We start from the raw sequence: 22,435 nt of genomic DNA on the forward strand, positions 1-22,435 counted from the left end.
CTAAAGGAAGACTACCAACTAAATGGTTAGATGACAGTAAAAAAGTTGTAAAAACTTTAAAAATTAAAAACAGGAGAGGAGTCACCGCAGATAGAAGATGCTGGAAGGGGTGCATGGTTGAGGCAGCCAAGGCTTTTTGGGCTTATGAAAAAAGAAAAAAAAAAAAAAGTTGAAAAAATTTTTATAAAAATAATATTGTAAATTTAGATGGTAACATATATTATTATAATGAAAGTAAAGATGCTGTTACTGCCATTGAAAAAGGTACGATGGAGTATGATAAATGTTATAAATATTCACAACATATGAAGAATGTGTATGATGAATAAATCTATATAAATATATCCATTTAAAACAGCTTTATTTTTTAATTTATAATTAATTATTCGAATATGAAGGAGTTGAGATATAGCAGATCATTGCACAATTCTAAATCCATATAAAAGTTTTCATTCCTCAAAAACATATTAACCAATAGCTTGTGTTGAACAGCAGCATTATTATGATATAAATAGCAGATTAGTATAAGTGTATTTACTGTATTATATGTTGTATCCTTGAAATAAAATAAGTTTAAAATTTTTTTTCCCCAGTTAAGAAAACCAAACGAAAGAGAAAATACATATGCAAAGAACTGCATTGAGCATATCCATATATGTTTAGATCATAAGTTTATAAGGTAAATTATCTGCTCATCAGTATTTTTATTAATACTGTACATTTGAATTGCAAACTATTGTAGATCTTATATTACTTACAAAAATTAAATACTAAAAGTGAAAAGATTTGTAACAAATGAAATGTTTGAAAAGGTGTATGGAACATAACAAGCAATTCATCTTTTTCTGCAAGTGATATATTTCTGTTTTGGGGAAATAATGCAGCCTAATTTATTAGACTTTATTTGCAAATTATTGTATTAAGATTCGCTATGTTGCTTAATGTTTGCAGCTGTATACTAAGCATGATGAAAATTAACAAAAATTCTTATGGACTATGCTTCACTACAATGACTCATTGAATATATAAATACCTCAAGTGTGGACATATAACACATTTTAAGTAGATACTCCTGACATCTGACCTCACCTCAGTATTAGCAAAAGTTGCCTATGGAATTATTATAATGGTACAATATGCAACACAAGTAAATTTTTGGGTTTTCTTTGTGTTTATTTACTTTGTATTCACTGCCAATAGTATAATGAGAAGTCAACAACATGCTTACAAATTCTAAATTTTTTAAAACAGACTTGCCTTTTTCTTAAAATAAATCATAAAACAGCATTAGTATCTATATAAATACATTTTATACATTTATAACACATATATATGTTTTTATACTTGCGGACTGCCTAAGGTGCTAGGCATGGTTGAATTAATGATCTGCTAATATGCTTGACCATCGGGTTAAAGACAGCTTCCAAGAGATCCTGGTTGATACTGTCACGATGTAGGTATTTGTCTAGACATATGAGAGCTGAGGAATTGAGGGGTCCAATCATCTTCATGGATCATTACAAACCAAATGTTACTTCTGTCACTTTCATCTGGTGGTTACTATTACTGAGATATAAGATGCAATCATTGAGATTGAAAATGAACAAGATGCTGATGAACTGGTGCTAAACTGGGCCACTGCATTATTGATTAAACTTTCTGGAATTGCCTTGGATCGTAGACCAATTTCTTCTCGATTAAGAAAACAGCTATGCTTTCTTACAGCATTAAGAATTTAATATCTCTGAATTAACAATCGATGATGCCCCCCTTTATCACAATATCATGACAAATCCATACCAGTAGCAGTTGATCCAAATTATACTTGAAATTATTTTACTATAAATATTTTAGTAACATGAAAAAGTCAAAATGATGATCAAATTCTTCCCAATAGTTATTTACATTTTTTTTTTTTTTTTTTTCCCTTTTGGCTCTTCCCATAAATCACTAAAATTAAGATCATGCAAGTTCGTGGACAAAGCTGATATGAAGATATTATCTTTAATGTACCCTCAAAAGAAAAAGCTATATGGCGTGCGAAAATGCTGACTTAAGAGCCCACCTGACCAATGCTAATTTATTAGACCTACTGTGACCAATTTAGCATTGAAAAAGTACTTTATTAATGAAATGATTTTCATTTAAAAAAATTTATTTTTGGAATAGGAGGAAAAATCATAAATTGAAGTTTAACACTTTAAAACCCTGCTATAAAAAAGTAGCTCATTTAATACACAATTCACAATTTATATTTCATTAATTGATTAAAATCTGCTAAACAAACAAAATTTCATTCCTTTAATTTTTAGTTCATATATTAAACAGAACTTGTATTTCTCTTTCAGTGGATAATGCATAACCATTCTAATAAATTAATAAATTTTAATCTTTGAACTATAATACAAATTTATGTAAAATATATAAGCATTACATTTGATTCCTATAATATTCTCACAAGTTACAGCTAGTTTTCGAGCAGCAACCACTATTGACTGACGCTGAATAACTTCCTGAACACTCCTGCAGGGGAAAAAATGCCATAAATTAAAAATTATTAAATTCATTATTCCCAAAACAACTCATGTAAGTCTATCAAACACAAGCCTCATCATAGAAGAAAAAAAACACCTTATAATTTTATTCATAACAACATTTCTCAGAACATGCATTGATTGGTTTAGTATACATTGTGTAGCTGCTATATTTTCAGTAGGAAAATTATCAGTAGAATTTTCATTACTCATTCATTTTCATTTCATTTCATAGAATTTACATTATTAGCTCTTTTCAAATTTTATACTCTAAATATTTATTCTTAATTTTTTTTTACTCAAAAATAGAATTCTTTAAAAATTGTCACTGTTGACTGAAGATATCTATCCTTCATATTGACACTGGTTTTAAAATGCTTTTCATTTTTTATATATAAACATTCTTCTTTCCTTAGACCAGGGTTTCTTAAACGTTTTTTAGTCGCGACCCTTTTTTATCACTGAGATTCTTTCGCGACCCCCAGGACCCCATAATATTTATGAAATTTTTTTGTGACCCCATAAGCATTCAGCAAATTCGACATATGCGTGTGTGAAACTGTCAATTTTTTCATTTGTACTGTAATATACTATTCCAGTTTTAAGTCATTAACTTCAATTTCTAATTTTAAGACATAGAAGATTGTGAAAATTTTAAATATAAGTAACAGACAAAATGGCAGTGTCACGTGCAAAGCAAGTAAAATGAACGTTTTTATTACAAAAAGAATGCATCGAAAAATTTTCCTTTTTTCTCTGTCTGTATTGTCTTATCTTTATCTATTTTCAGATACATTGAGTAAAAATATTACAATAAGTTAAAGAAATATCAAAACTGCTGAATTTTTTGACGACCCCCTGCTGCAGGTCGCGCAACCCACAGTTTAAGAAACGCTGCCTTGGACAATCATAAGACTGTTTCCATCACCCCATTCTTCCTTTTACTCTGTCAAAAAAATTGCACATTCTTCTTCAAATGAACTTTCAAAATATTTTCTTTCTTAATTCAGAACCTTAATTACTCAATCTTCAAAATATTCAATCTTTAAAAAGTTTGTATGGTCTAACCCCCATTTGTTAAAACTAAGAAAGACATAAATTAAAAATTAAGAAGCAAAAATCTTTCATCAGAAAAAGAGAAAATACTAAATATTCTACTGCAAATCACAGCTTTAACCACTCTTTTAATTTTAATTAAATTAAAATTAGATTAAAAGCTTCTTTAGGGAATGTTTTAAATTTGCTAGATACCTTCTTACATGCATAAAAATCTGTCAACTTTAACAGGAATTTTATTATTCCAGTCCAGTTTTCTAAAACATTTATAAAACTTTACTTCCTAATTGATTACTTTATGTTTTGCTCAGTAAATGACACTAAAATTGTTACTCTTTTCTCTCTTTCTCTCTCTCTTTCCCCCTCCCCAGGGTAAGTCATGTAAAGTAATACATTTCTAAAATTTCTCCTACTTAAAGAAAAACCTATCAGATTTCTCCAAAACTATTTTTAATAAACTAATGCCAATCTCTCAGCCTAAATTTTAACTAAATTAAAAACTTTTGCATAATTTTAGTTCAAATCCTAAAATATTTATGCCACAGGTATTTAACATCCATGTCAGATGTATTTTTTAAGTAGATGTTTTCACTCTGCTAAGTAAATACAAAGACAAGAAAATCCTCTATAAAAGTACATATAGTGGCTTTCTGAGATGTACGTTTTTGCAATAATCATTTTGTGACTAAATTATAAGCTACACAGTTTACATTGCATGTAACATGAGAAGTCTACAAGCACAGATTTTAGAGATTGTTAATTAAATATATATATTTATATAATTTTTTTGGGGGGAAGGACTAGAAGAAGAGATTTTTAAAAGTGATTTATATATATAACATTATTTCAAAATGAGTTTTAAGAGAAATAAATATAACAATATATATATATGCTTAGATAAAAATGCTATGAGTTTTACCTTCGAGTGAAAGATTTTTTACACAATGGGCATGGAGCACGGTATTTTGAATTCAGCAATTCTGTAATGCAGAATCTTCAAAGAAAAAAATTCATAAAAGTAAATTGAACTGCAAAACGTTACTTTTGCGGACATTCCATTTAGGTTAAATGTACATTACATAAATTCAAAAAATGCACAGCAAGAAAATGAAATGTTAAAAAAAAAAAAAAAAAAAAAAAGCACATTCACAAAATTCTTGTTACAAATGAATTGTAGGGCTTATGCACTTTATCTAAATATATCCCCCCCCCAATTACCCATTTCCAAGTCCTATGAAAGAATGTTACTTTTGCCTTCTATTAAATCTCTAAAATGGTTGGACCACATCTGTCCAGCTATGAAATTTGTTGTGTACATATTAACTTATTGGGTTATTTTCTGATTAGCCACTCAACTCTCCCAAACAGTTCCCAATAGTTGGCAACAAGTTTTCCACCAACCTTTAGATTCAAAAGATAACAGCTATTTTTCAAAATGGGGGTGGCTTTAAGAATTACATAAAACAGCAACTAATTATCAAAATTAAAAATGCAAGCAACATCCACTATAAATCACTTTTCACCTGCTCTTTGATCTAGATACACAGCAATCTGTTTTAGCTTCAAAAAACAAAGAAATGTAGAAACTTTGCTCCATACATACTGTCGTTTCCTCATATGTACAGCAATCTATTATTGCTTAAAAATACATCAGAGAATTGCATAAATCTGGCAATGCATATGCTGTTGTTTCCTCATGTATACAGCAATATGTTTTTGTTTAAAGGAAGCACTAAAGAATTCTATAAATTGCGGCATCAGTGTACAAATTCCATCATTTGCAAAGTACAACTTCATGCAATGTGAATTTTGCATTTTGTACTATTAAGCAAAACACCATATTGCTGAGGAAATGCAAGGCTTTCTTTTTCATCAGCTGACAAACTGCATAGTCCCATTATGATTTTTTAACGAGAAAAAAATGCACAAATACTAATCATAACAAAGATTAATCAGAAAAATGACTGTTGAATTTGAAAAGCTGAAATCCGCACTCGTGTACTGTGTGCACGAATCCCTGGGTTGTCAAATAAATAATTTTTTGGGTTTACGTTGGCAACATAGTGCATTGCCTGATGAATTCTTTTCAGTTTTGAGTGGATAATCAGAAAGTACCATTTATTATTTAAAAGAGCTTGTTCATATTTTTTTCTCATTTAGACATTATCGTAGTAAACAGGTGACTGCAATAAAAAAGAGTACAATATATAATTATGCAAATCTACATAATAAATGCCAATAAAGTTCCTCATGAGTAGGTGAAAAAATATACTTCTAAAAAGAATATAAGCATTTCAGCTTCTAAACAACTTTCAGTTTATTAAGCTTTATGAAAGAAAGAACACTATACTGTTAAACAAAAAGAAAGCACACATTTATTGCATTATTTTATACACACGGTTTAATGTAAATGTATTTCCATATTTAAACTTTGAAAGTTTTCCCTTTCTTTTTATCCTTTCACTGAATTCACTTTTCTATAAGGTCTATGTACATGGATGATATGATACTTAGTTTTATGATGAAACAATACCTATCAGCCAAAGAGGTGATGTCATAATAAATATACTCAGGAAAATTGTCTCATATCTATTGTATGCATGAAAGAATACAAAAACATTCATGTAGATAGCTGATTTTGCATCTGAGATGTGGTTCCATGATAAAACTGACAGTTAAATTTCAATTCTGAAATTAATAAATAAAAAAATAGATAAAGATTATACCACATATATGGCTTTTTAGAATATTTACAATCAGCAGTGTTAAAAATAAAGGTCTTCTAATTACACAAGAGCTGCTTGAAAAGATTTTCAGCAGAGCTTAGCTGATTTTCAAAATCTTGTGAAATACATGATTGCAGAAACTAGAGCAATTGATGGAGAATTTGGTTTTAATGGTGCTGACACAACATGTTTATGAATTACTGGACTTAAATTCAGAGTATTTTTGTGATAATGATCTTCTAAAATTTGAAAAATGTTGAAATGAAGGTAGAGAACAAACAAAACAAAGATGAGATTTTTTTAAAAAAATAATTCATAAAAGAATTGGATAGAATATTCTGAGTTTGGAATTGCCTGTAGAGAAATAATGGATCCAGCATGCTTCTTTATACAGAACTAAGATGTGTTTTATTTGCTATTCTAGAATTAATACAAATTCGAAAAACATTAAACACTGTAATTGTTTTTGTTAAGAAAAACAGTAATTTCATATTTTATCACTAACCATGAAAAATGGCTTTTGCCAATCATAAAAGTTGCTGAAAATCTTGCCAACTAGTGCCTATTGTTGTAGCAGAATTTTGAAGGAACAGATGGCTATTTATTTAATTACTGATCACTCTTTATAGAGTACCATAATCAGCAGTTAAAAATTATAGATTCAGTGAACAAAGAAAAGTTAATAAATGTGAACTCTATTTGACAATATCATTTAGTAAAATTTGTGCCACTCATTCTAGAGGCCAAAAATCCCTAAGTTAAAATAATAATAAAATAGTCATCTCAATGAATTCAGAGTCACATAAACTAAAATAAAAATCTAAGTATTGTTTCATAATGCTGTAGCATTTTTATTGCACTTTTTTGCCAAATCTCAGTCTTTCAATGTTTTGAGTAGGAACACTATAAAATTATATGGGCAGTTAACTTCAAAATATTCAAATTCTGGAGTTCATAATTCATTAGTTAGGATTAGCAACTCATAATAGTTTCATAGTCCTTGTAAGAATCTGAAAAAAGATCATCCAGATCAAAAAACAGTCGGGTCGACTAAGTCCCCACCAACGTATGGGTAATTAATGTATATTACATAGAACTAAAGCAAAGATCTTATGAGTGCATTGTAATATCACACTTACCTGTTATTGGTGCTAAATCACACCGTTTGATACATGTTATTGCTTGCGTTTATGGCTGATAAGAAAATACATAAATACTGAAAAAATAAATAAATGGTACATTTCTATTAATGGGAAGGCAGTCACCAAATGTGGTAGCCTGTTTATATTGCCATCATGAATAAATGTATAACGTTTAATATGCATGATGCCGAGTTTGTGCAATTGTCTGATGTGTTTGATTACAAAAAACAACATCCCAGAATTCCCAAATTCACATGAAACAATATTTTATATGATACATTATTGTTATAACAAGATATTTTTTTTCATGAAGCTTACATATTACTATGATTCCTGCTATTTAATTAGATTTTATACCAATATTTATGTTTGACACTAAGTGGCACTCCATAAGCAAAGTACCTTACAACTATTCAAATCACTCTTAATAACTTTTTACCTAGCAGCTTATTAATTTTTAAATATTTATTAAACATATACTTTGTATTTAGTTTAAATCTCTCCTGGAAAAGAAGATCACTTTCATATTGTCGCAAGTACCTCGGTAGAAGTCTCCAACTGTGGCAACTATGCACTTGACAGTTCTTCAAGTAACAATATTGATAACTGCAAATTTGAATAAGCAACGTTGTCATTTTTGTACATGTTGTTTTGGTTGTATTAAAAGCCAAATGCAAACTGCAATATTTTTCATCTTCAGCTGAATTTTGAAATATGTGTTTGTAAGATTTGCCTGCAAACGAAGAAAGTTCTGTGAAATTTTCGCAGGAATATAATATTTTGCCTCAAACGCAGAAATGTTCAGATTCTCATTTGATGATGTATTTTAGTAAAACAACCTTTTCGTAAATGTAACATGAAAAAAATGTAATGAATATGTCAGCATTCAAAGTGGTAATTCAAGAATAGTTGTCTGCCATTTACTACAGCTGTCAGATTTATATACTGCTAGAGTAAAGAATTAATGAGTGTTAAATTTTGCTTGAAAAGGTTAGGAATTACCAGTAAGATTGTGGTAGAGAGGAACAATTACATGCGGGAGATCCCAACGTAAGTAGTTTCATAAATTGTTTTAAAAGAGAAATATTGAACTAAAATTAATATATGTTAACATGTACGATACAAAATAAACAGCATTCTCCAATTTGAAGTTATTATTCTTTTTCTTCTTAAAAATTGCTAAATTGCATCAAGGTGCTTGCGATAATACCAAAGTACCAAAAGAAGCATACAAAACAGAGTATTAATGTTGTAATCAATCATGGATAGATTGTAATTTTTATAACTGATTAGAATTATATAAATGCAATTCTGATATATACAATGGCACTGAATTAGTTAATTACACTAATCAATGGATACTTGTACAGATTTGATTTTATTCCCAAGTTTCTCAATCTTAATTTTAAAAATAAGTCATTGGAGACCATTACAAAATTTAAAACAGTATGATGTTGTTGTATTCTTCCCATATAATTATTACAATATAAAAAATGATACATAAATACTTTACTATGGATAACATAGCTGAACAGCTTACATTTTATTGTTTAATGGTAATACATTAAGAGCATTACATCAGTATACAGAATTTCATATATAGAGCTACTCCTTATTAAGATACATTAAATTGTTTGTGTTTAGAATCCCTTTGTTACAAGGAAAGTTCTTGGACTATTTCTTAATATATTTAAAATCCATTAAAAGTTTATTTTAAGGTATAAAAAATTAAATGATAACACATTTAAAAAATTTATTGTTCAAACATTTTCAATTTCTCTTACCGACAGAAAAAATGTCCACATCCTGTAGACATAGGTGTCTGCATTGGTTCCAAGCTAATAAATAAATTAGTAACATTAAAAATAAGGCAATTAAATTTATATATTATGAATGTATTCTAAACAATATAAAATAAATAACTGCTAAACAGACAGCTTTCATCACCTGACAACAATAAAAAATGCGAAAAAAATAGGGCGTTGTACTTTCTGATTATCTGCAACATTCCCACCCTAGTTTCAACACTCAGTAAAATCATGTTTTGGCCATATTTTTTAGTATAAACATAATAGCAAACTTACACATGCATGTACCACACATCTATTTGAGTACGCATGCATTTATGAGTTTTATACCTAATCACTATTTCACTGATCAGTGCCCCCCAAAAGCAATTTTTAGGTCAAGATTAATTATAATCGAGCTGTGGAGTCTACAAAATACTTATTTTTAATATTATTTGTGAACAAAACAATTCCTATGAACCATAAAAATAACCAAACAAACATTTTTTGGTGCTGGTATGGTCCAGTGGTCTGTTTTTAGTAAAGTATGCGGTCCATTGGCAAAAAGTGGTACAAAGTAAACAAAAATATAGTTCTTTTTAGAAAATTTATTAAAAAATCATACAGTCTACATACTTTATTACATTAATATCTTTAATATGCATAGCATCTAAAGGTACATTTATTTAAAAAAATACACAATTAGAGAAGTAGTGGTAGAAAAAAGTATCTAACCTAGGTTTTATGTGAAACTCCTGTCTCTTAAGAGATATAATTAGTCATATTGTTTTAGCACTTAGGTGAAACTTAGAGGCACTTAGGTGAAGTCATTTAGGTGAAACTGAAAATGTTCATGTTGGGCATACCTCTCATTTTCTTTAATATCAACACTTATGCATCAAGCGAAGATCTTTCAGTCGATTGTATGTGCTTCTGTTGGTGGATCGACATAATTTTCTTGATGATCAACACTTAGATGACGGTAATCTAATACTGTTAAATCTGCATAGGCTGGCCATTGATCAGAATGGATAATTGACACAGTCAACTTCATACTGTATGATTGGTATTAAGGAGGCTCTATCTCCACTCTGCACATTAAAGTATTGATTGTTCAAACCCTTCTTTAGATTAAATACTCATAGGCCATCAATTCGTGCCATGGTTTCTGTTATTTGGAACTTTGACATCACTGTCTTTAGATGTTGGCAAGTCCATGGACCCTTAGCATTTGCCCTCAATTATACTTTCCGTGACCTGCAAAATCCAGCTCCATCTATTTGCAGAGAACTCTCAACACAGCCTTGTATCTGAGGTCTTCCTGTCACATACTTCAAACACATATTAAATCAATCAGTGATGATATTTTTCAAGTTGCCTGTAAGTCAAACAGCTGTATCCATAGGGATTTCCTCAACAAAAAACAGCACAAGCTTCAGGATTTTGCACAGAATCAAATTAGAATTGAACCTTTGATTTATATCTGCATAGTGAAAAATATGTTTATTTGTCGAATGGATTGTGTGCCATGGCAGGTTTTCTGGGGATAATAGCAGATTATCTGTGGTCTTCACCTCTATCCTGTCTAAACTTCTTTTGCATTTTGCTATCACACCAATGAAAGGGTTCTGCACATCTAGAATCTTTTAAAAGACCATGTTCTTTAGGTAAATCAATAATAGTTTTTTCATTTAAGGTTAACTGCCTTGTAAAACTCTTCTAATATAGGGAAAATTCAGAAACTAACTTCTTCTGTGGAGTAGCTCCAGTGGTAGTAGGTGGAGCACAACTATTGTGTTAGCATAAATTTAGGTATTTTTGCATAATGAAACTCAAAAACATAAAAACACGTGCGCCAAGACATATATTGGCGAGACAAAGCGAAGGTCGGGGCATTTGATTCTCACCTCAGCTGCTTGTACCTGAGCCAAAGGTCTAATTCAGTTAGTGCTTTCTCTTTCAGATACTGTGTCAAAGTATATTCCGGTTTCTTTTTTTACTGCCTAAACAGGTAAGCCTGGTGATATTTAGGACTGATAAAGATTCTATGTAAGTTATTCTTTTCAATACCTCAAATTGAATGTCTGTGAAGATTGTTACTTTAATTGGTGTTCTACTTAAATTAAGCAGAATTCTCATACTTGTTAAATAAAGATTTTGTAGTTATTTTGACTTATGATTCTTTGATTAAAACTGTACTAAATAGAGGAAATGTACTCAATACGCCATATGCGCTAATGCAGAATACAACACATTGTTACATCAAGCAATCTGCAATTGAGAAAGCTTCCTGCTATCCTAGTGCAAGTGTCATACTGCCATGCACGTACTGGTTATAACATCACAAAACAATTGCTGCTATTGAAAATTCCACTAAATAAGAGGTAAGAGGAGTAACAAGATTTCTTTAGGCAACAAAACTGTCAGCAGTAGACATTCATTGTGAATTGTGTGGTCGTATATGGCCATACATTATGAGTGTCGGAGTAGGGGGTCAGTGGATGAGACGTTTCACAGAACAAGCATTCATGATGAATGAAGGAGTGGTAGGCCATCTGTAGAGTGATGATCTCGTCAAACAAATTGATGACAAAATCCACCAGATCCATCGGTTCAAAATATCAAACAATTTCCTAATATTCTTCAGATTGTTTTGTACTAGGTAGTCACCAGAAAATTAGGCTATAAGAAGTCCTGTGCTTGAATAGGTACCAAAAATTCTCATGGAGATCCACAAAGTCAATCAAACGGGCACTGCCTTATACTTTCTTTTCTGGTACCATAATGGAAGGGGAAGAGTTTTTTTAACAGAATAGTGACTAGCGACAAGACTGATAGCACATGTGAATGCTGAGACAAAACAACAATCAATAGCATAGAATCATACTCATTCTCCAACCCAGCTGAGGAAAACCCGTTGAACTTAGTCAGCGAGGAAGGTTATGGTCACTCTGTTTTGGGATGCTAATGGAATTTTGCTTGGCGAATTCATGGAACTTGGTATGACAAGCAGTTCTGAAGTGTACTATAACACTTTGAGAAAACTGATTGATCCGATCCGAACAAGTATGGCTGGAGTATGGCGAAGCGCGCTGTTTCCAGCTCATGAGGAGAGCCAGTAGGCACATGATGGTAGGAAGTCTGACGTGGTAAGAGTTAAGAGAATGAGGTGAGGCAGAAGGGGGACGAGCAAGATGCCGCAAGCCTAGGAATTAGGCCAGACAAGAAGACGCCCCGCAGACAGAGCAGTACAAGGTAAAGCAATCATGAGTTTTTATGATAAGCTACTGTGAGAATATACTACATGACAGAACGAGTTTGTAGGAATACAAACTCTCGACAGCATACATTTGCAGATATAGAGTTACAGTGAGAAAAGTGCAGTTTGCAAGATCGAGAAAACTGAAAAGAGCCTTTGAGAACAAATGTTGCAGCTGCTAACACATGAGATTGTTTTTTCACAATAATACTCGCCCATACAGTGTTCAGTGAACACAAGATCTTTTGTGGTAATTCAAATGGCACGTGCTTCAAAATTTCTCCTACAGCCTAGACTTTGTTCCTTCCATTACCAATTGTTCCCTGCATTGAAAAAGTAACCTGGGGCACAGCCCTTCGCTGACAATGAGAAACTTCAAACCACTGTAAAATGTTGGTTTAAGTCCCAAGTGGCTGAGTTTTATGCAGAAGAGATTGGTAAGTTGATAAAATAACTATTGATAAGTATTAAAACATTAAGCAGATTAAGTGGACCACACACTATACGTCACCCATTTGTTGTTAATTCACAAAGTCGGTAATGTGCTGGTGACTTTTCCTGAAGGTGCAGATAATCAAAAAGTACCAGGGGAATTTAATTCTAAGTCAAAAATCACCTTTAGATTAACTAATAATTTAAAAATTCATATTGCAAGTTTACTTTAAATTTAATCAATACATTATAAGTGCATATCATCAATAATTTGTATTCATTATTTTTACACGTACATAAATATATAATCTAATCATTATACATAAATATATAATCTAATTGGAAATGAAAGCTGTAATGGGAAATTCTTAAAATTTACTCCCCTTTTTCTTAAGTGTATTTTTTTGGCATGTTGGGAATATAAATAAAATAAAAACAACTGAATATGCTGACATATTAAAATGGAATATAAGCATTTGGTAACATCTGAAATTTGCACATTAAAAATTTGGTAATTAAGTTTGCAAGTTTTGGTTACTAAGTGTGAAGGTCTTTTTAACCACTTTCGCTAAAAAGACGTCGATGCTTTTGTCTCAAACCGCACGCAAAAATGAAAATAACGTGGTGAACACGTCACCTATTAACGAGATTGTTTATTTCTCGAGTTACAGCTCTGGATTGCACTCGCAGACGCGAAGCGGCGTGAATGAGACACTTTACCGCTTGTTATATTGTAGCGCATGGCACTGCAACCATGAAGTTTAGTTGTAGTGCAAGTGGTAGTGCATAAGGTAGTGTCCATTAAACAAATGAAGAGAGCATACTTTACTTTCAGCATGAAGGAATCATATAAATGGAAATGGAGAGAAAAATTTTAGTTGAGCTTTTATTGTACTAAAAGAAAAAGTTTTCACTGACCAGAATTAGAAAATTCTTGATAAATGTATGAATGTTTTAATGCAGATGCTCGATTTGACACAGTACCTACCCACTACTGTCTACTATATGAACTTTCACCAGCTCAGTTTTAGATCTAATTAACTTGACTTGTGCATTACGTTTGATTTAGAAAGATTGTAAATAAAGGTATAAAGATTATCCAATAACATTAGTTTATATAAAATCAAATATAATATTTAATAACTGGATTAAAAAACTTTAAGAATAATTTTCTTACCAAATAGCACATTCCAGTGATTTCAGAATGGTTCTTACTGTGTTGATGATTTCTTCAGACTTAAGGATAGCCATTATTCTAAAAATGCCTTAAATAAAACAAGAAGTATACAATGAAAGTTATTTTTGAATATATAAAAAAAAAGTTTATACATATCATTAAAATTTCTAATAGAAAACTAAAAATTACAAGACTTTGTTAGTGAAATAAACACATCACTGGACACCCACGGAAAGTTCACAATATGAATGTTCAGAATAAAGGGCGCATTTTTAGGTAATTACATGTTACCTCAAGAAATGTGAAACTATAGCTGAGCAGAGCAATTCAGCACCTATTATGGATAAGCATGACGTAATAACATACTTATAACATTTGTGCTTTTGTTTAATGTAAAACTGATTGATTCTAGATAAGCTATCTTTTGTTTTTGTGAACAAGGCTATAATTTAACTATTACTAGTATATTTTTTATTTACATTTAGAAGAAAATAATTAAAAAATAAAGAAAAGAACAGCTGGAAATGGTCAACAAAACAGTAATAAATTGGAACAATTGCTTACAGGAGATTCATATCTTCCAAACAGAGCTACTGGTAATACTGGAGGCCTAACAAAATCGTAGAAATTGATGAAAGCCATGAAGTGCAAAAACAAACCAGGTTGAATGCTGATTGTTCATTCATTAAAAAGAAGTCAGTTTCTGCAGAATTCTGCAGGAATGATTGCCACAGCTTTAATGGTGTCTACACCAACTTTCATGGTTGACAGGATAATACATAAGTATCCATTTTTATTACACATTCCTATTTTTCACAATCAAAACTATTATATATATACTTTATGCTCATTGAATAAATTTTAACTTTGTTAATCTAATTTGCATTCTTACAAAATTAAGCTGAAATTAAATAAAGATGAATTCATGTAATTTTAAAGTAGAATCCTCTAATAGCATATGTCATCAAATAACTGTTAATCTTTGATCTTAACAAAATGAAAATTTCAAACAGATGAATATAAAGCAAAATGTTCAAAAAATCTTTTTAAAACCAGACTACCTTGAATTGATTCATTGACTACCTCAAAATTTTGTATAGAAATATAAAAAAAAAATTAATAATTTCTGTAAAAATTAGATATATATATATAAATTCCTACTTCATTTGGAAAATTTGAACATGATAAAGGTAGACACTAAGGTTATCTATACCTTTGTAAAAGGATTTTGTAAGAGAAAATGGCTTGAATTCATATAGAGAAAATATTCAGAACATGCCAAATTTTCTTCGTTGTTAAATAATGATTTTAATGTGGTAACTTGGCTTTCTTCATTGTTAGGTAATGATTTTGTTCTGGTAAGATTATTTTTCTCACAAGAATAAGTGAGATTGTGGTATGCTTATTTCATGGTCACGCGTGATCAGATTTTGAACACACTTTGTTATTTTTTGTAAAGCTGTATATTTGGAATATATTCAGGAAATATCTGTGCTATAATGGTGTATGACAATAACAGTTGCAAATAACACTGTTCAGCAAACAATGTTCTAGGTGCAATGAGGAGACAGATTTGCTTGGTAGCCGGTATGTAATACGACGGTCATACAGTTCTCAGATGTAGATTGTTATATACACAGAGAAGAAACAGCGCAAAAAAATTAGATGGATTTCAGAAAAAAAGAGTGCTTCAATTTTTAATGTATCATATAATCCTTACTTAATAATTTAAATGCATATTTTAAATTGCTCAAATGTGCTTTTTTTATGTTTGACTAATAACAGTAATTTGGTAACCTTTTTAAGAAAGGTCACCAAAATCAACAGTTTAAACCAGATAAGCAACTTTTACCCACACAGACATGAGTTCTTTAATTCTAAAGAAAAAGAACAATTGAATTTTAATAGTTATAGTTGAGCAGTTTTCTGTGTAAAGCAGATCTATCACAATTTAGAAAGGTCATACAGCACAGGCATGCAGAAAAATTGGTTTCAAGTCATTAAATACAGAAATATCTTAATGAGCTCAATGAAAAACATAAGCAAATTAGGAAAACTTTTAATTGGCAATGCATGAACATATGAAATGATTAATAATCTCAAACCAATTGCTTTACCAGTAAATGAACAAGAGAAAAGCATATCTAACAATATATTTAAATCAAAATAATTTTCATATAATTTTGCAGGTCAAATCACATAGGTCTATGAAGGAGAGAAAAGTGGAAAATAATTTTTATTTATCACTTACAAAGTGAATCTAAAATCAGAAGTAGCAAACATACAGATAAAAAGATACATCATACAGATAAAAAGACTATTTAAAATGTTACAAGCTAAAACTACTTAAAGTCTGATAATTCATGAACCTATGAGGATTTATTATGTTTTAGCACTCTATAATTTAGTTGTATGTTCTTCTGGTATTCGACTGCATTTAAGATCTATCTGCATCAATGATTAAAACAAAATATGGTTTTTCAAATTCATCAAAACTCAATATTGTGGTTGTAAATTCATATTCAAATCATTAAATAAAAAGACAACAGCCACAAGTAAACAAGAAGTTCAAATTATTTAAATAATGGTAGTTAGACCCTGGTTCAGATCTCTGCTAATGGATTAGTTACATCGGAATTTTTAAAATTTCTCCTGAAAGTTGAATAGGCAATTTTTCTTAGAAAGTCCTCACACAATGACTCTTTTGGCTGATCTTTAGAATATAGTAACAGGTAGTTTGGCGACATTTTGGAGGAGATAAAGGTTACTACCTGGGACTTCGGTAATAATGTGAGCAGTACTCAGTTCCGATTACGCATTATTTTGTACGAGGGAAACGAGAGATGTGATATTAATGGATCATGTGATATTAATGGACGAATTACGGTTCTTTAATCGGAAAAGGGGGGAATGTGGTAAAATATCTGTGGCTGTATATTATTTTGTATTAAGCTTCATTGTGTGTTGTGTGAAGTAGGGTTGAATAATTTTGGGATTGTATAGCGCTGTCTAAAGTGAATTCTAGATGTGATAAAGAGAATTTTGCTTTTTACTTAGCGGAGGAAGTGTGGAGGAAAAATTCGCAGAAAAAATCGTTCAATAATCTTATTGAATCCATAATAAAAGTGTATCCACCATGTAAGCGAGATTCTGAAGAAGATTAGGTAAGTTAGTATTTTTAATTATTTGAGGACATTATTTTTATGCATTGTTCTAAATGTAAGGTGGAAGTAAAGTAATTTGGTATTATTGGGAAAATTGTTATTAGCAATGATTTAGTTTAAAGTAATTAGGATTGTAAGCTAATTTTTATTAATTTAATGTATGTGCTTATTTATATTTTAAGTAGTGTTTTTGAATTTAATTATATTTTAATTAAATGATAGTTATTTTGTGAATTTTATGTTTGTAGGAATTTGGTATACGTTTTAGTTGAAGTAAACGTGCATGGAAATAATTTAAATATTTGACACTAAGTATTTGTAATGTTTGCGGTGTGAATTCATTGGTGACGTTTATAATATAATAGATAATTTAAAGGTAAAAGTTTTTGGATATTTTATTTATTTTATACGTGGAAATGTTCATATTTGGAAAGGGTATATACTTTTTCGTTATTAGGTAATTTCATATATGTTCTTTTTAACGGGTTTAAAGATTCAGAAAATTGTCATGCATTTTCGTGAAATTTTTCTAATTTATGAGAAAAAAGCAGTGTACATGGATATGGTAAAGAGTGTGCGCAATGCCATTTTTGTGCAATTCTGGGATTATTTCTTTAAGTAAAAATAAGTCGACGTGTACATGGTTTAGTGATATTTTAACTAAATGATAGTTATTTTGTGAATTTTATGTTTGTAGGAATTTGGTATACGTTTTAGTTGAAGTAAACGTGCATGGAAATAATTTAAATATTTGATACTAAGTATTTGTAATGCTTGCGGTATGAATTCGTTGGTGACGTTTATAATATAATAGATTTAGAGGTAAAAGTTTTTGGATATTTTATTTATTTTATATGTGGAAATGTTCATATTTGGAAAGGGTATATACTTTTTCACGATCAGGGAATTTCATATATGTTCTTTTTACTGGGTTTAAAGATTCAGAAAATTGTCATGTATTTTCGTGAAATTTTTCTAATTTACGAGAAAAAAGCAGTGTACATGGATATAGTGAAGAGTGTGCGCAATGCCATTTTTGTGTAATTCTGGGATGTTTTTTTAAGTAAAAATAAGTCGACGTGTACATGGTTTATGTGTATGTGTTATTTTGAAAAACGCGTAAGGAGTATGGTATTGAGCACTTTTTCCCAATTTTGCAGTGAATATTTGTCATAATTAAGCAGTTTTGTTAGATAAAATTTCTAGCATAAGTGTAATTCGGCTAGTAGATTCTTGAAAGAAGTGTTCAGTAGATAAAAAGAAAAGAAACATGTCTTTACTTCGTGAAAACAAAATGGCGGCGGGGGGGGGGAAATAGAGGGTTGCTGTAGGAGAGTTGGTCGCCAAATTTTCGCCAAAAAATCGCCATGTTACCATAATCTAAAGATCAACCACACTTTTTCACCTAGCCGCATTCAAAATAAGCAGTTAGGTAACAACAGTCCCCCTTACCTGTGTTCAACATACTCTTGAATTTCCATGTCTAGTCTAAATAAAAAATTAACATAATAATAACAATTTGAGAAGCTTATCATTCCACATACTTATCCCTTTTCTGTTAACTAATCAGAAAGAAACTGTGGAGTCCAATATTTTAAAACTCGAATCAAAACAAAGATATAAATTTTCAATCGCTTATAAAGTTGGTTGCCGAAAAATAAAAAGGAATAAACTATTACAATATTCTCTGTAAATAGTATTTCTCCGCGAAGAATTTTTTTACAAGGTTAAAAAAAAATTACCACAAAAGAACAAAAATAAAACAAATAAAATGTTAAGTTGTAACCTTCGAAATAGCCAAAACATTTATGTTTCATATTTGTAAACAATATAAATTTACTTACTTACTTGAAATACAAAACTTACTTGAATATATTACAAATATTCAACAATGATATGATGAGACGACAGCGTTCTGCTACGTAATTACTTGAAAACAATGAATAATTCATATATATGATAAAAATTTCATATAAACACACATAACATATACGACGAAATTACCTTACCGTACAAGTTTGCACATTTCCCGCGTTTCTTTGGATATCAATTCTACCGTTAAAGTTGCGATGAAACCAAGAAGGAGGGAAGATTCAACTCAAACGGTGAAGGTTGGCGGCCATGTTTCTGTTATCGCTGTGACTTATATAAGGAAGTCTGTAATTGCAATATTATTTTTTTCTTCTTTTCTTTTTGAAGCATGTCAGCTTCTGTTGCATATGAATGCTTAAATAGATTTTAGGATTTCCTTTTTCTATGTAATTTGACAAATCTGTTAAAAAATATCATAATGTCATGTTGTTTTCTTTCCAGATGTAAAACAAAAGTGCTTAATAATAATCAAAATACCTTAAATACATTTTAATGTTTCTGTTTATAGCTGGTATCTTCGTTCCTTAACATACAATGATATATGCTAGGATTTAAACTGTATAATTTGACCGTTTTAGGTAATTCGTTTTATAATTTTCATTAAAAGTAAGAAATCAATTGTTACTATTTTTATGAATTGTAAAGGTGTTAAATAAAGTAATGCTTTTCTTTATGTATTAATTATTACTCATTTGAAAGTTTTGTGAACTGTTAGGAATATAATTTGTGCATTTGATCAAGATAAACTAACTTTTCTGTTGTTAAAATCTTTTTGCATAAATTTACAAATTTGTGGGCAGTATAGCGATAAAAGTAAGTAAAATATTTACACAACTGAACATGTGGAAAGATGCATCTGTAATTCAGCTTAATTCCAGGCAGTTTCTTTGGGATTCATAAATATGAAACACGCATAAACTGAAATCTTTGAATTCACATAAATCTGTTTTATTTTATCAATATTTATTTTCTTGTTGTTATAACGTTGTTGGTTGAGAAAAGAATCTATTTAAAACTTTCATTTTAAAAAAATGCAACCTGTGACTATTTTTTAGATAATTATCTGCTATTAATTTCAGGTTAAAATTATTTTAAATGATTCTTTAATAAATTACAATATTGTGAATAAATTCAGCTTTTAATTATTCCAAGAAATAAATTTGGAGAAACTGATTTAGTATTAGAAATAAGATTTCAGTTGCATATGCCTTCTGTAGTGTATAATTTCTTTATACCAGTATGAAAAAATAATGCCTTTTTATCAATTGTTTATGCAGTTCACATATAAAGAATGGTATCTACTACTAAAAAATGTCAGTTATTTTTCTCTTAAAGTTTGTCTTGCCTGTTCTTACAGTGTGGTTACGTAATTTACATATTTTATCTTCAATAATAATTAGACGTGTATGTACATGGTGATTCAGAATTCATCATCAATATTTGGTGGGGAAGAAGGGAATAGCAAAAAGAAGATTTCGCATGGAAATTCATGGGCGCATATGCCATGTAGATGGCAAAATGACCCCAGTTCAATGATGGAAAGAACACATAAGAAGGAAGTGGTAAGGAAAAAAGCATTAATTATCTTAGGTGTAACATTTCTTTGCATCGGTTTTACAGAGGTGCTCGAACTGCCGACCGTGTGCTAGAATGCATGACTCATAACGGCGTTACACGGACAACTGGACCTTCTGGAATATGCCTGGCATTTATCTTATGTTTGCGGCACTAACCAATATGCGTGTTACAAGATCCATAGCACTATCAACAGGGGTCTCATACACAGTGGCGTAGCAAGCATGACTGGCGCCCGGGGCAAAATACCTTTTTGGCGCCCCCCCACAATAAAAAATTTCAGTAATATAATGTATAGAATATATTCGTAATAAGAAAATAATGCAAATAATAATAAAATGCTGAATTTGTTATAAAATACTCAAAAATATATTAAGAATAGTCACTAGCTAACTACACTATCCTTGGATTCGGAAATGCATCTGTGTCGGCGGAAAAATCAGACATACGATGATCTAGAATTAGTTCAAAAGGTGTTATAAGTGTTTTTAAAAAGTGCAGGTTTTAAACAATTAAAAGTTTAATATACATTATAGATAAATAGATATGTAGCAACTTGCCTACTACAACTCAACTCTGCCAGTCTGGTAACCCATAGCAACAAAGAACAAAATAATATTTATTCTATTCAATTGTTATAATTATTTAATGATCTGTCTCAAAAAATTGTACTATCATAATTGGTGACACGTACTTATTACGAATAGCAACATTCAATGATGCACGAATATGGAGTTCATATGTCAAAATTCTGAGCAGCAGTAAGTTATCCAGTGTGATGAGATGCAAGTAAGACATTTCACCTGTCATTTAAAGCGTTGTGCCGCATTCCGGCGAGTCAACATATTTCTGTCATAATTTCAGTGGATATATGTATCGTCTACAGCATTTGAGCCGCCAATTTCTCTGATTTCAAGTACCAAGAAACTGTGTCACTATAAACATATTGATTGTTTTTCTATACATATTATTATTGTGCGTATTTGATTGATATTTGGATGCGCAGTTATGTCGCATTACTGCCGACGAAACTCAATTTTATACAGCGATTTCCGTGTTAGAATCAGAGGTACTGCAATCAACACGTGAAATAATTTTGAATTCACCGGCGACGGACAAATACAAATCTTTAAAAAATTTTAATTTCTGTTTGTGAAGAATCATAGACAGAATCAAGCAGTTGTTGCACGATTTACGATTGGGTGATAGGAGGCCTTCTCAATTGCTGTCTAAAATGCCAGACTTAGCCACCGGTAAGCTAACGGATAACATTATGGATACATAGACTCCCATCTAACATGCAAACCATTTTAGCGGCCAGTAGGGAGCCACTTAAAAATCTTCCCGAAATCGCTGATAAAATTCACAAGTTGGCCAGTCCAGCGCAAATACACGCAGTGCAGGCTCCTGGTCCAGGTACTGTGGCGTTACAGGCTCAAATTGATGATTTGTCCTGTAGCCATGTAAGCTGAACCTTTTCAGCGCAACCGCTCCACATCCCGTGGTCGAAATACACGTCGTAGCCCACTGAGGAAACGTTATGAAAGCCGGGTATTCGTAACAGGGCTATTTGTTTTTACCACCACAAATTTGGCAAACAAATGCCACCCACTGTGTCGTTATAACGACCAGGGAAACGAGAAGGGCCGTTGCTCGAAGTTGTGAACGACAGCGGCCGGAATTTTGCACGCCTTTTCGTCATCGAAAAGAA

The 22,435-nt window shown here is 30.9% G+C and overlaps 1 protein-coding gene across 3 annotated transcripts in view; it reads right to left on the reverse strand.

Moving 5' to 3' along the window:
- LOC118204480 (uncharacterized) overlaps positions 1–19,349 on the reverse strand; it is a 60,707-nt gene extending 41,358 nt beyond the window's left edge. For 2 of the 3 annotated variants that reach the window (XM_085818450.1, XM_085818448.1), the window contains exons 1-5: positions 19,144–19,315; positions 14,114–14,201; positions 9,243–9,296; positions 4,510–4,584; positions 2,435–2,523 (exon numbers count right to left, since the gene is read on the reverse strand). In XM_085818450.1, the coding sequence (XP_085674576.1) occupies positions 2,435–2,523; positions 4,510–4,584; positions 9,243–9,296; positions 14,114–14,187 (292 nt within the window). In that variant the 5' untranslated portion in view covers positions 14,188–14,201; positions 19,144–19,315. Of the gene's footprint in view, positions 1–2,434; positions 2,524–4,509; positions 4,585–9,242; positions 9,297–14,113; positions 14,202–19,143 lie in introns of all 3 variants that reach the window. The other variant, XM_085818449.1, reaches the window with a different exon arrangement.
- Positions 19,350–22,435: the final 3,086 nt, after the last annotated feature.

Source organism: Stegodyphus dumicola, chromosome 6 (genome assembly GCF_044657685.1).
Source record: "Stegodyphus dumicola isolate Sdum_Otavi_A_Nest chromosome 6, ASM4465768v1".
NCBI classification, from domain to species: domain Eukaryota; kingdom Metazoa; phylum Arthropoda; class Arachnida; order Araneae; family Eresidae; genus Stegodyphus; species Stegodyphus dumicola.